The 13,691-nt window shown below is 38.3% G+C and overlaps 1 protein-coding gene across 2 annotated transcripts; it reads right to left on the reverse strand.

Moving 5' to 3' along the window:
• Positions 1-186: 186 nt before the first annotated feature.
• Positions 187-13,036, reverse strand: casp8l1 (caspase 8, apoptosis-related cysteine peptidase, like 1). 2 transcript variants are annotated; one of them, XM_051706295.1, is made up of 6 exons: positions 12,890-13,036; positions 11,945-12,067; positions 11,687-11,801; positions 7,931-8,056; positions 7,271-7,775; positions 187-1,831 (listed from the first exon to the last, which is right to left on the reverse strand). In XM_051706295.1, exons 1-6 carry the CDS (start codon positions 12,893-12,895, stop codon positions 1,693-1,695), a joined length of 1,014 nt encoding a protein of 337 aa, XP_051562255.1. In that variant the 5' UTR covers positions 12,896-13,036; the 3' UTR covers positions 187-1,692. The 2 variants fall into 2 exon arrangements, with proteins under 2 accessions (XP_051562255.1, XP_051562256.1); XM_051706296.1 differs by lacking the exon at positions 12,890-13,036 and adding an exon at positions 12,641-12,870 and having other exon boundaries at positions 220-1,831.
• Positions 13,037-13,691: the final 655 nt, after the last annotated feature.

Consider the following 13,691-nt stretch of genomic DNA (forward strand, 5'->3'; position numbering starts at 1 on the left):
TCTATGTCTTCAGAAGCATAGATTCAGATATGTGTGAGAAATAGAAATAATAATTAAGAAATAATAAAGTCCTTTTGTACTATAAATCTCCACTTTCATGTTTACATTCTGAAAGTAAAAGTGGAGATTTATAGTATAAAAGGATTTAAATATTAATCTAATTATATTATATATTAAACCACTGGAGTCCTATGGATTACTTTTATGCTGCCTTTGTGATTTTTGGAGCTTTAAAGGTGTGGTCACCATTCACTTGCATTGTTTGGACCTACAGAGCTGAGATATTCTAAAAAAAATTTTTGTTTGTGTTCACCAGAAGAAAGAAAGTCATACACGTCTGGGATGGCATTAAAGTTAGTAAATGAGATAGTTCACCCAAATAAAAATGAGCTCTTTAACAAATCACTATGTCAACAAGTAATAAGAATCGACAAGGTAATTATAAACACACAGTAATATCTACAAACTGCAGATTTAATCGGTTATGACTGTATTCAATTTCTCAATGAATGATGAAGTGTCAGCAAAATCTGAATATGATTACATTCAAGTGTTAAAAAGAAAGCATTTGTCCACACAATTGTCTTTTAATGTACTGTACAAAGCATTTAACCAAAGATTTTAAACACTAATACAGGCTCTCATTTCACTGTAAACTATCCCTGTAACTTTACTAATACATCTGTGATACACATTAATAAAGCTCACCTGAAATAAATACTTTAAAAATGTATGAAAGGACTTTTTATCTCTGGTTATCAATCATCAATGCATACTTTTTCCATTACTCTAAAAACAAAAATACTGTAAAAGTACTGCTCATTGTTAGTTCGTTTAATAATGTAGTTAACTAATGTTAACAAAAAGAAACTTGTAAAATGTTACCAACTATTAGTACTCAGTATAACAGAACAATGTACAGCACAGAATACTTAATTATGAATAGCACACAAATTGCTCGGCTTAATTTGGTGATTGTTTTTTCAACACAATATTTAGCTAATGCAAATGAAAAACCTCAAACATACTCTAGAACCTCTATACCATCCCAACAAAGGATAAAGAAAAACAGCAGGATAGAGCAATCGTTAAAAAGGCACTTGTCATCTAAAAAGTTTGATGAGATATAAAAGAATAAAACATGACTGGTAAAACAACGGATGCAAAAATAACAAATAAAAAACCCAGAATATCTACACAAATTACTTATGAGTATTTAAACAAAACACAAAATAGTGCATATCATCCAAATGAACCCCAAATGTCAAGTAGGTATAGCTGCAAGCCAGAGATCTCCAAATGGGGGCGAACCTCCAAATGAGGGCGGAGTTACTCCAGAACGGTCAGGGTTACTCCAAAAGGGGGCTGACCCAACTCCAAAGGGGGGTGTATCTTCCACTTACGATTAGGTAAAGGGTTATTTTAGGGGTACCTATGTCTTTACTGGGGGTTTGGAGCTCACGCCCCTTTTTGGAGCTCTGCCTGCAGCTGTATACTTCTCCCAAATGTGGAGAGGTACATTTACATTTAGTCCAAAGTGACTTTAAATGAGGAACATTAGCAATTTGTCATTCAAAAGTCAACAATATCTGCAGTACAGTATCACACTGCCAAGTTCCAAGAAAGGTAAAACCAGATCAGTCATATAAAAACAAGTCTTTTAGGATACATGTATACAGATAATATTAGAGATCAGGGAACTTGCTTCATGGGAAGGACCAGTGTTTTGGTTAGAGTGTAGCGAACCTCTGGCATCTGCTTGCAGCCTTCAATGATTTGGGAGCTCACCATTCTGTTCACCTTTGTCAAAATAGAGTGCATGTCCTCTTTCCTGCCAAAGAAAACATACAAATATTAAAATAAGATAGTAGTACCACTGTGGGTTATAGCATTTTTATTGAAGGTTGTTTTATTTTGAAGCCGATCGCTAACTTCAAACCCTTGTTTTGCCATGATAATTACAATATACATGAGTCTTTTAATGTTGCCTGGGACACATAAAAAAGGATTAGTGTTTACGCCAGTGTTTGGGCATAGTTAACTAGAAACAGTGACGCTACTAACTTAACTAAATTTTTCAGTAGTGTGACAGCTCAGCTAATTTCACAATAGTGCAGCTTTTCCAGTAACGAGCTACATTTTCCAATGAGTAGCGCTTTAGCATCACACAATGCCACATTTGTCACACTGTATTATGAACGCAGCAATAGAGCCGAGGGAGTAATCAAACACACTCACCTACTCGTCTGCTCCCTGACATATGTAGCTCTGGGAAAACCAAATAATTTAATTGAATCAGTTGTTTCGGACAGTTCATGTAAATGAACCTGTTAAAACAAACTATTCCCTCATATTTAGTGCTGGGAAATCAGTTTTTTAGGACAGCTCATATAAATGGTAAATAGTGAAGATGGCGCCGCAGATGGCCACCTCAGTGTGGAGCTCTCCAATTCTTTTGTTGTTTTTGTTTGTTTGTCCTGTGTTTAGTAATTTTTTCCTGATCAGTTTTCCTAGGGACGAACTGCTGAACATTCGGCAGCACATACCAGACAATCCTTTCCCGGTTTTTGACTATTCAGACGTTTTGCTGGACATTTTAGTCAGAGGCGCATCTGTGTTGTTTAAGCTCGCTATGAGACACAGGCGAGAGAAGCGAGCCGGCACACTGCTCAAGCTCCATCAGCACGGCTTTAGAACAGTGCTGCCAAATATTCATCTAGCGAATCTCTGCTCTCTCTCTAACAAAATGGATGAACTACATCTCCTCACCTGGACAAACAAGGACTTTTCAAACTCTGCTGCCTTGTGCTTCACAGAAACCTGGCTGAGTGAAGCCATTACGGACAGTGCGTTACATCTTCCGGGCTTTCAGCTGTTCAGAGCGGATCGCACTGCGGCGTTAACGGGGAAAATGAGAGGCAGTGGAACCTGTTTTTACATCAGTGAAAGTTGGTGTACAGATGTAACAACGTTAAAGATCTAAATTAAATTGTCCTAATTTAGAAGTGCTCTTTATCAACTGTAAGCCTTTCTACTCCCACGGGAGTGTTTATATTCCTCCACAAGCGTGCGTGAATGCAGCACTGCAACAGCTGGCTGATCAGATCACACCCGGACTCACTATTTATTATTATTCTTGGCAATTTCAACAATGCCAATTTCACCTGTAACTGCCAAAATACAGACAGCACATTACATGCCCCACCAGTGACAGAAATATACTGGACCACTGCTACAACATTAAAGGATGCATATACGATAAACCATGGTTTACAGGAAAACCCAGACAGCTTCGTCATGCCAAAAAGGATGCTTACAGAAGCAGGGATAAAATCTTATATAATCAGGCCAATAACACACTGACTAAGGAAATTAAAGTGGCTAAATGAAGCTACTCTGAGAAGCTGAAAAACAAGTTTTCACCTAACAACCCTGCATCAGTGTGGAGAGGCATGAAAGACATTACTAACTTCAAGACACCATCCCCCAACATTGTAGGTAACCAACAACTGTCTGATGACTTGAATGTGTTTTACTGTAGATTTGAAAAGCCTAGTCTTACACACCACACCCGCTCTGACCTTCACTTCATTTCACTTCACTTCACACAAACACCTCCTGCAACCCCCCAGATCTGTGAAGAGGTGGTGTGCCGGTCTTCTGGAAACAAAAGAACAGGAAAGCACAGGGCCCAGATGGTGTTTCACCCACTTGTCTAAAATCCTGTGCTGACCAGCTGGCCCCCATTTTCACACAGATCTTTAACAGATCACTGGAGCACTGTGAAGTTCCCTGCTGCTTCAAATGCTCCACTATCATCCCTGTCCCAAAGAAACCCAAGATCAAAGGACTTAATGACTACAGACCTGTCATTCTGACGTCTGTGGTCATGAAGTGATTTGAGAGATTGGTGTTGGCCCACCTGAAAGACTTCACTGGACCCTCTAGAGCCCCTTTAATTTGCTTATAGAGCAAACAGGTCTGTGGATAATGCAGTCAACATGAGATTGCATCATATCCTACAACATCTGGACAGACCAGGGACATATGCAAGGATCCTTTTTATGGACTTCAGTTTGGCTTTCAACACCATCATCCCAGCTCTCGTATGGAATAAATTAACCCAGCTCTCTGTTCCCACGTCTATCTGTCAGTGGATCACCAGCTTTCTGGCAAACAGGCAGCAGCTAGTGAGACTGGGGAAATTCAATCCCAGCACATGTACAATCAGCACTGGTGCCCACCAAGGATGTGTGTGCTCTCCCCACTACTTTTCTCCCTGTATACCTGCACCGCCAAGGACCCCTCTGTCAAGCTCCTGAAGTTTGCTGAGGACACTACTGTCATCGGCCTCATCCAAGAGGACGATGAGTCTGCATACAGAAGGGAGGTTGAATGGCTGGCTCACTGGTGCATTCATAACAACTTGGAGCTCAACATGCTCAAAACAGTGGAGATGATTGTGGACTTTAGGAGGAACACCCCAACATTGACCCCGCTCACCATTCTAAACAGCACTGTGGCAGCAGTGGAGTCATTCAGATTCTACTACCATTTCACAGGACCTGAAGTTGGAGACCCACATTGATTCCATTGTGAAAAATGTGCCTAGCAGAGGTTGTACTTCCTTCGCCAGCTGAGGAAGTTCAACCTGCCACAGGCGCTGCTAATCCAGTTCTAATCAGCAGTCTCTGAGTCTGTCCTCTGCACTTCAATAACTGTCTGGTTTGGTTCAGCTACGAAATCAGACATCAGAAGACTAAAAACGACAGTTTGGACTGCTGAGCGGATTATTCATTGCCTACGTTACAACTTAGCCTAGTTGTGGCGTAAATGGGCACGAAGTCAAAATTGAAGCACTACTAAATATTTGAGTGTTGCACCATTATACTTAGGTAGGATGTAACCCTACGTATAAACTAAATATTTACGGAAGCCTCCGACCAGGAGTAACTGATGGAATAAAAAAGCAGACTCACTTAATGACATCAATGAGCTCATGTTTTGGTTGACTGGCTTCAGTCCTTTCGACATATATGATGGTGTTGGCATTTACACTCATTTATATTTATGAGAGAGAGAAAAATATTTACTTTTAAGTGGCTCTTCAGCATGAAACCGATCTAACGGTGCAGTTTTTAGGGTGCGTCGCCTGGTGTCAAGCTTCAACACATTCAAAATATATATAATATATTAAAATGAATAAATGTCTATTTTTTCAGCCTATTGTATTAGTATTTATTTATCACCCCTTATTATTTTAGATATAGTTCCTATATATTATTATTTACACAGGGCAAATATACTATTTATTAAATCTACTTTTATTACGTATTCTATTTTAATGTCTGGGAAACCAGACTTTTAAATATTACATTTTATAAATGCAATGACTGGAACTGTTTGGCTGAAGGGGGTACCAAACTGTGAATCCTGAACAAAACAGTTTGGTGAATACATGCTCACACATAAACTTTCACTCAGCTGACAACAATGAAAGTAGCTACATGGTTAGCTAGTTAGCTATAAGCTCGTTGTCGCGGAGAGTAAAAGATGGACTTTATTTACTTTCCACATTGCGTCTCACCAACTAGGCAACAACACAGCGTGAAATCAACACTCAACAGACACAATCCACCACTGCACTGTTGTCTGCTGAGCTGCAAAAAGATGCTCTGATGCTTACCTTTCAATCTGCTACAATACTGACTGCACTGAAAAACTATAGTTGTCTAACAGCAAACAGACATGAGTGACATGGTTGTCAGGGACAGGGTTAACGTTATATTAGTTATATAAAATGATGAGGTCATTGTTTATTAACTTTCCATTATGTATTTCACAAATTAGTTAGCAATTTACAGAGACCACTCAACTCCGCACCGCCTAACTCCGCCCTGTCTGCAGAGCCACCATCAGCTCAGAGTCAGCTCTGTAAACAGTGGAGTCGAAGCATGCTCTACTGGACAAACTACGTTATCATACCAATTCTAAAGCATTGTTTTCTGCATTATATGTTCTGAAAAAGTTTTCATATCTGCGCATATCGGTAACATATACGGCAATACGATATATCTGTGAAAGGCTAATATTGGCCGCCCGATATATCGGTCAGGCACTAGCAGTTACCATGGCAGTAGTAACCATGATTTTGTGATTACTGTGGTTTTACAACAAATACCATGGTTATACTATGGTTACTGTAGTAAAACCATGATTAATTTTTGTAAGGGATATAACAGAACAAAAGACCAGGTGTAAAAATCTGCAGCAGAAACACAGGATGCGCGGGATGAGATGGAACATGAAGACCCATAAAAGGCTACAACATAAGAAATTGGAGAACAAATTTAAACATTGACCTGTTTCTCACCCACACCTATCATATTTGTTCTGGAGACATAGATTTAACCACTGGAGTCTTATGGATTACTTTTGTGCTTTATGAGGATCAACAGAGCTGAAAATTTTTTCTATAAATCTTCATTTGTGTTCAGCAGAAGAAAGAAATTCATACACATCTGGGATGGCATGAGGGTAAGTAAGTGATGAGAGAATTTAAATTAACTATCCCTTTAATGGCTCTGAGAATTGGAAAAGCAAATCAAACTTGTTAGAAAAAATTGTCGTGGCGGTCTCTTGCGGTATCGTCAAGTGACCAATGAGCTTCTCTTATTGAAGAACTGACAAGACGTCATGCTGATCTGAATGATTTCATCAGCGATTGCACTCACAGCCTCCTATCACAAACGCAGATTGCAGTGACTCTGTCACCAAGCATTTTTCTGGAATTCTCCTACACTAAAATAACTAATAAATTAAGAAAGCTGAGGCAGATCTGTCTGCTTTTGTTGAACATAAATCCATTACTCACTGAAAGCTGCATATGGACATATCGTGTTCTATGGCAAGCCTTAAGGGGATATATACACAATTCCACACATTCAGAAGGTAAAGTTACTCCATGAATCGCATCCTAAATCATTACAACTGTTTATGTTCACGCAATTCTCCTGTTGTTGTTTTGGCATGCTTTACGTGACAGGGAATCAGAGTCGGTCTGTCACCCCTCCACCATTCTTAATTGCCGTTAAAAGTGTGTCATACCTCTCTGACTGAAGAATGCAAGATCTCCGCAAAACTGTCAGTAAGCGTGACAACCTTGGCCAAAATCGAGTTGTTTGGAGTCGGCTATTGTGACGCCAGCTTAACATGCTTACCTTGTGGCATAGCCAACATTTCAACCCTCCAAATTCAAGACTGAACTCACCGTGGACAACCACTTTCCAGCTGCCTACAGAGCTCCTGAATAAAGATGGACCCTTCTTGTGTGTGGCGAAAAGATTTGTAATACTCCACTGTGGCCATTCCAATTAGGAAATCAGCTCCAATAGGGCAACTGTGGAATGCTTCAGTATGAGCATCCTCCTCAAATGTTCCTTCTTCAGATGTGTTTTTGTGTCCATCTGCCATCCAAACACCTAGCAGGGTCTTCTCACCTTGACAGGCCTGAATAAAGAAAAGCTTGGGCTTGCTTGCTAGGGTGTGGCATTCAGCGAAAGGCTGTGTGAGGTCACGGATTGGAACCTGTATACCATCTATGCCCAGAACAGTGCCTTTCTCTCCATGGGAGAGGATGCAGCAGACAAAAGCGTCCATATGAGAGTGATCTTTACTTGCAAACTCTTTAATCACATCTCGCATATCTGAGGCTTGCAAATCGTTCCGCACCTCAACCGTAAAATGCATTTTCTCAAACACTCTTGTGAGATCATCTAGGAGGCAGATTAAAAGAGAGTGAAATGCAGTGACCTCTTCACCATAAAGCCACATTTGACAGTTTTTGTTATTACAAAATTATGCAATAGATTACATAAAAGTTCATATCTGAACAAATTTAGAAATTAATTTCCCAAATTTCAAGAAATACCTTTATCTTTGTGTGTACCTCTCCTGTTTCCAAGTGATGTACTTCTTTTAAAGTTGTAGTTGTTGATGATCAAACAATATCCATGAAGTCTATTTGACATGGAGTAACATTCTGTATGCTTTGTCACTGTGGAAATAAACACAAATCTACTGTATATTAAAGGGACAGTTCACCCAAAAAAAGAAAATTCTCTTACCATTTACACACCCTCGTGCCATCCCAAACTCATGTCATTTTTATTTCTGCATAACAAAAATGAAGATATTTTGAAAAATATGTCAGTATACCATGTTTGCATTTTCAAAATAGCATAACTGTGCTTGAAAACAGTAAACCTGGAAACACTGTAGCTGTGTTGCACATGACGCACTATATACTGTCCACTCATACTATTCACTATGCACTCGGCCCAAAGAGTGTATGAATTTGCAAAATGTAGAATCGTCTCAAATGGAACACTAACGTTTTTTTGTTTCTGCACGGAAGTATTTACAGTTATTAAGCTGATGGAAGTGAGGTTTTAAACCAGAGCATGAGCAGAACATAGCGGGAGTGGAGCAAGGAGCGGATCGATGAGAATTTCACCAGAGCTAGGAGTGCGTTTTACGAGACTGCTCTCAGCCCCGCTTTGGCCGTTCTCGAGGCACTCACTTTCCGCTCCTCCCAGAATGCGCTACATTTCTCGTGCGGACACATATTAATTTTTTCTCAATGGAGCAGTTTTAGAGCTTGTAATGGATATACATCGCTGTGTGTGATGCTCTCATGGTTTTTACTGCTTACCAGTATGTCACAATGACCTTTTGATATTGACAACAGAACTATTCAGAACTGTTTTCAAAACAAATAAATGTTAGCAATTCACAATAAATGTAATTTTAATGTAATTTTGCTAACTTTATAAAAAGGTTCCATTCGTTAACACTAGTTAATTAAGTATCATGAACAAACAATAAACAATATATTATTACAGCCTATATTAATTGTAATGTTAGTTAATGAAATTACAATTGTTCATTGTTAGTTAATGTTAGTTCATAGTGCATTAACTAATGTTAACTAATACAACTTTTGATTTTAAAAATGTAATAGTATATGTTGTAACTAACATTAAGTTCATTAGTTCATGTTAACTACAGTAATGTTGTTAAATAATGTTAACAAATGGAACCTTTTTTGAAGTGTTACCATAATTTACTGTGTGTGGCATAAACATATAACTGCACAATACAACTTGTAAAAGTGTGTCAAAGGCCACACAAAAACAGTATCTGTATCGGACGATCTTAGTGTTAAAAAAAATCTGAGATCATTTCGGCCTCAAATTTCCTGATTGGTGCACCACTACACGAGACTACTTTGGTGACTTTTCTTGCCTGTAAAGACTGACTAGTGCAAAACCAAAACACCATCTATGCAACAGAGTGGAAAAGCCTACATTGCACAAATGCATACATCAGTGTCATTGGGGCTAAGCCCCCCTAATATTCAAATCCTGGGCCCTGATGACAAGGGGTTTCTTTTATCTGATGCAAAAAAAATAAAAATAAACAAAAATGTTGACAAAGAAATTATTTCTCATTTCATTGCGCTCCGCTCCAACATTGCTCTCGCTCATGAGCGCTCGTAAGCGAGGAGCATAACGATGACTTTTGAACTTGACCGTACATTTCCACTGATGCGTTGTCAGCGTAGCTGAGTGAGCGTTTTCAATTAATTCCTATGGAAGGTGAGCGCCACGCTCTCAAGGTGGATTGTGGGATTGACAACGGTGCAGAGAATGCGTTAAGCAGTCAAGAGCGTTAATCTTTTTTTGAAAATTCCTCGGATTTATGCAAATGAGGAACGAAAAACGCAGGGCGCCAGTCAATCACTGTGAGCTGAAAGCAGTGACATCTGTCATAAGCACTTCAACATATGAAGATAATCCTGAAGTTTCTACTGGATTCAGTGCTTTAATCACAAACAGACTTCAAATGACTTCAATTTTTTTCCGTGCCAGTGGAAACGTACAGTAAGCACTGGACTTGAGCGATTGCACACAAGCGAATATTTGAGCAGAGCGACAACTCGCTCAACTCTGCTCAGATGCTCTTATTTCAATGTACGTGATGTTGCCGCTAGCTTTAGCACATTAGCCAACGTCAGTCCAGCAGTTATTTCTCAAATAACGTACATATTCACACAGTGTGGGGTGATGGTAAAGCATTCATCTCAAATTTGCATAGTGCTGTCTTCACAGAAGTTTGCTTGCCGCCAGGTAACCTTGCCCTTCCACTGTATAGGACGAGCCATGACCGCTAAGTGCATGAAGTGTCCAACATCCCACATGTTTTGTTGGTGAATTAGTACAACATCAGGGTACATGTAGTATTCTACGAAGAAGTGTGTGAACAAGCTTCTCCCATGATCACGGGTGGATACTGGGGATGTGAAGATTTATAGTGAATAAGGACTTAAATTTTGATCTGTTTCTCACCCAAAGCTTTGCTTCAGGGTAGGGTTGCACCAGCTGTGCTTAAGTTCTCAAGTAAGTTGGGACGTAAAGTTCACACTAAGGGCTTAGTAACTAATAGTTAGTTTGTAAATAAGTCAGTGTTTAATTCGGTTGCACCACCTGTTCTTAAGGCAAGACTTAACTAGTAGGTCATAAGCTCTCCGTAAAGTAATGCGTAGTCGCATAATATGACGTTTACCCATATTTATCCAATAAGCAGCCTTCAAATTTGTACACAAGTGTTAAAAAGCCGTGAATTTCAGTTTATATCACTACGGTTGATGTTCAAACCTTGTCTGCTAACGTAACTGTCAGCTGTAACAAATTATATCATTAAAATACGATACGTAATAAAAGTAGATTTAATAAATAGTATATTTGCCCAGTGTAAATAACAATATATAGGAACTGTATCTAAAATAAATAAGGGGTGATAAATAAATGCTAATACAACAGGCTGGAAAAATAGAATTTTTTTCATTTTAATATTCTATATATATTTTGAATGTGTTGAAACTTGACACTGAGCGACGCACCCTGAAAACTGCACCGTCAGAATGCTTTCATGCTGCAGAGCCGCTTAAAAGTATGTTTTTTTTTTCCTCTCTCGTAAATGTAAACCAGTGTAAATGCCAACACCATCATATATGTCGAAAGGACTGAAGCCTGTCACGCAAAACATGAGCTCACTGATGTCATTAAATATCATTCTGCTTTTTTATTCCAACCGTTACTCCTGGTCGGAGTCTTCTGTAAATATTTAGTTTATACGTAGGGTTACGTCCTACCTAAGTTTAATGGTGCAACGCTCAAATATTTAGTAGAGCGTAAATTGTGAGTTAGTGCCAATTTACGCCACAACTAGGCTAAGCTCTAACGTACGTATAGCTGGTGCAACCAGCCCCAGAAGACATGGATTACACAACTTGAATCACTGGGATTACTTTTTTGCTGTCTTAATGTCCTTTTTTGAGTTTAAACGTTTTTGGAACGCATTAACATTGTATGGACAAAAACACATCAAACATTCTTTTTGTTCCGCAGAAGAAAGAAAGTCATATGAGTCTGTAATGGCATGAGGGTGAGTAAATAATTAACCCAAATGATTTGTGGGTGAACCACACCTTTAATAGGTTTGTAAGTGGAAATATCTCTTATGAATTGCTATGCTACCCAAGAATATTTTGTTTCCTTCGCAGTTTGGGGTGATGATAACACCATTTTGCATTCATTGTGAACACAGGTTGTAAATTACTTACCTGAACGCTTCCTTTTACGGTAATGGTCAGACATATTGCTTGTCGGTTGAAGGGGCTCCCGTTTTCTTTTTGGTAAACCTTTTTGCATAGGTTTTGGAAGGTTTTCTTTGGCTCCCTACATGACAGAGATGAGATGCCCTGAACATTATAAACGTTATTTGGTAAAATGCTTAATCAACAGGCACAGAGCTAAATGCAAGAAAATTGGGTTGGGTTAGTGAAATATTTATCTGCTAATATACTAAATGAAATACTTACCTGTGAATTCCTCCATCCAGTCTTCTTTCTCTTTGATTCAACAGATGCTTTGCCATTTGCTTGCTCATTCTTGGTATCCTGATTCATCTTAACAATGTTGCTCAAATTAAACGTTTCCTCTCTCTGAAAGTATTGCATTCAATGAAAGGAAAAGATGGCATAATAGAGGGAAAAAAATACATTGAATACTGTATAAACAAAACAGTTTGTTGGGTTTTATCAATACTAAGTATTTATGATAAGATGTAGGATTACAGCACAACTGTTTATTTGATCAATTCGTTCTTAAAAAATAGCACCAAAATTAGACCTTGCATTTCACAAACTATGATATTAAAATTTGTTCCTACTTCGAAAAGCAAAGATAAAATGAAAAGGACGTCAAAGGACAGAAGCACGAGAGAGTATAAGAGAAAACTTTTCATTTTTGAATAGGTTACAGGTACAGAAAAATATCTGGATTTTTTTTTTTTTTTCTATTTATTACCTTTTTTATTTAACCCTCTTTGAACCCTATCACTATATATGCACATACAACAAATAATCAGAAACAAATTTACAAGTAATCTGCATACAAACGTAATGTCTTTAAATAACTTTGTGCAGAGTGCTCAGAGAAAGGTGGGTCTTATTTCGCGCGCTTTTGTTTACAGACACAAAAACAAATGTAGAAATGAATAAACATTTCGCACTCACCGCAACTCGAAGAAAAACACAAACTAGCTTGAAAAACAATACAGAACGCCTCACTGTTGTTTAGAAGGACTGATGTTAATATTCCCCCTGGTTTTGTGCACAATGAGTGCACAGGGATACCTGATACGAAAACGAAAGTCGATTGAGCGGGAATCAGGAAAGAAGTTGCGAATCCACGCCTTTCGAGTTAAAGGAATAGTTCACCCAAAAGTTACATTTCTCTCATCATTCTCTCATCACATTACTCACACTCATGCCATCCCAGATGTGTATGACTTTCTTTCTTCTGCAGAACACAAACGAAGATTTTTAGAAGAATATCTCAGCTCTGTCGGCCCATACATGCAAGTGAATGATGGCCAGACATTTCAAGTTACAAAAATCACATAATGGCAGCATAAAAGTAATCCTTATGACTCCAGTGGTTAAATCTATGTCTACAGAAGCGATATGATGAGAGTGGGTGAGAAACAGATCAATATTTAAGTCCTTTTTTACTATAAATCTCCACTTTCACATTAAGTGAAAGTGGAGATTTATAGTAAAAAAAAAAAAGGGTTTAAATATTGATCTGTTTCTCACCCGAAGTGATTGCATCGCTTCAGAAGATATTTATTAAACAATCTGAGTTTTGGCTTGAAGGTCTGGCCATTCACTTGCATTGTATGGACCTACAGAGCTGAAATATTCAACTAAAAATCTTTGTGCTCTACAGTAGAAAGAAAGTCTTACACAGGGGTTGCGTTAACAGAAAATTCTCTTGTCATTTACCTTTTTTTTTTTTTTTTTTTTTGAAACACTGACGTATAAATCCAAATGCTGTCCATCATTTTGACAGATAAAAAATTGTGCAAAAGCGTTAAATAACTAAATGAAAGTGCGAATAAAACGGTTCATCGTTTCCTTTAGCTTGCATTTAATCTAAGCGAAACATGATTGTTTAGAGCAGAATTGTCCATTTTTTAGTCAAGTACCTGCATTAGAGCCTTAGAGATGTGTGTGCTTCTCATTTGTGACACTTTATGTATGCATGGACATTTTCAAATTTTCC

Source organism: Myxocyprinus asiaticus, chromosome 9 (assembly GCF_019703515.2).
Source record: "Myxocyprinus asiaticus isolate MX2 ecotype Aquarium Trade chromosome 9, UBuf_Myxa_2, whole genome shotgun sequence".
Lineage (NCBI taxonomy): Eukaryota > Metazoa > Chordata > Actinopteri > Cypriniformes > Catostomidae > Myxocyprinus > Myxocyprinus asiaticus.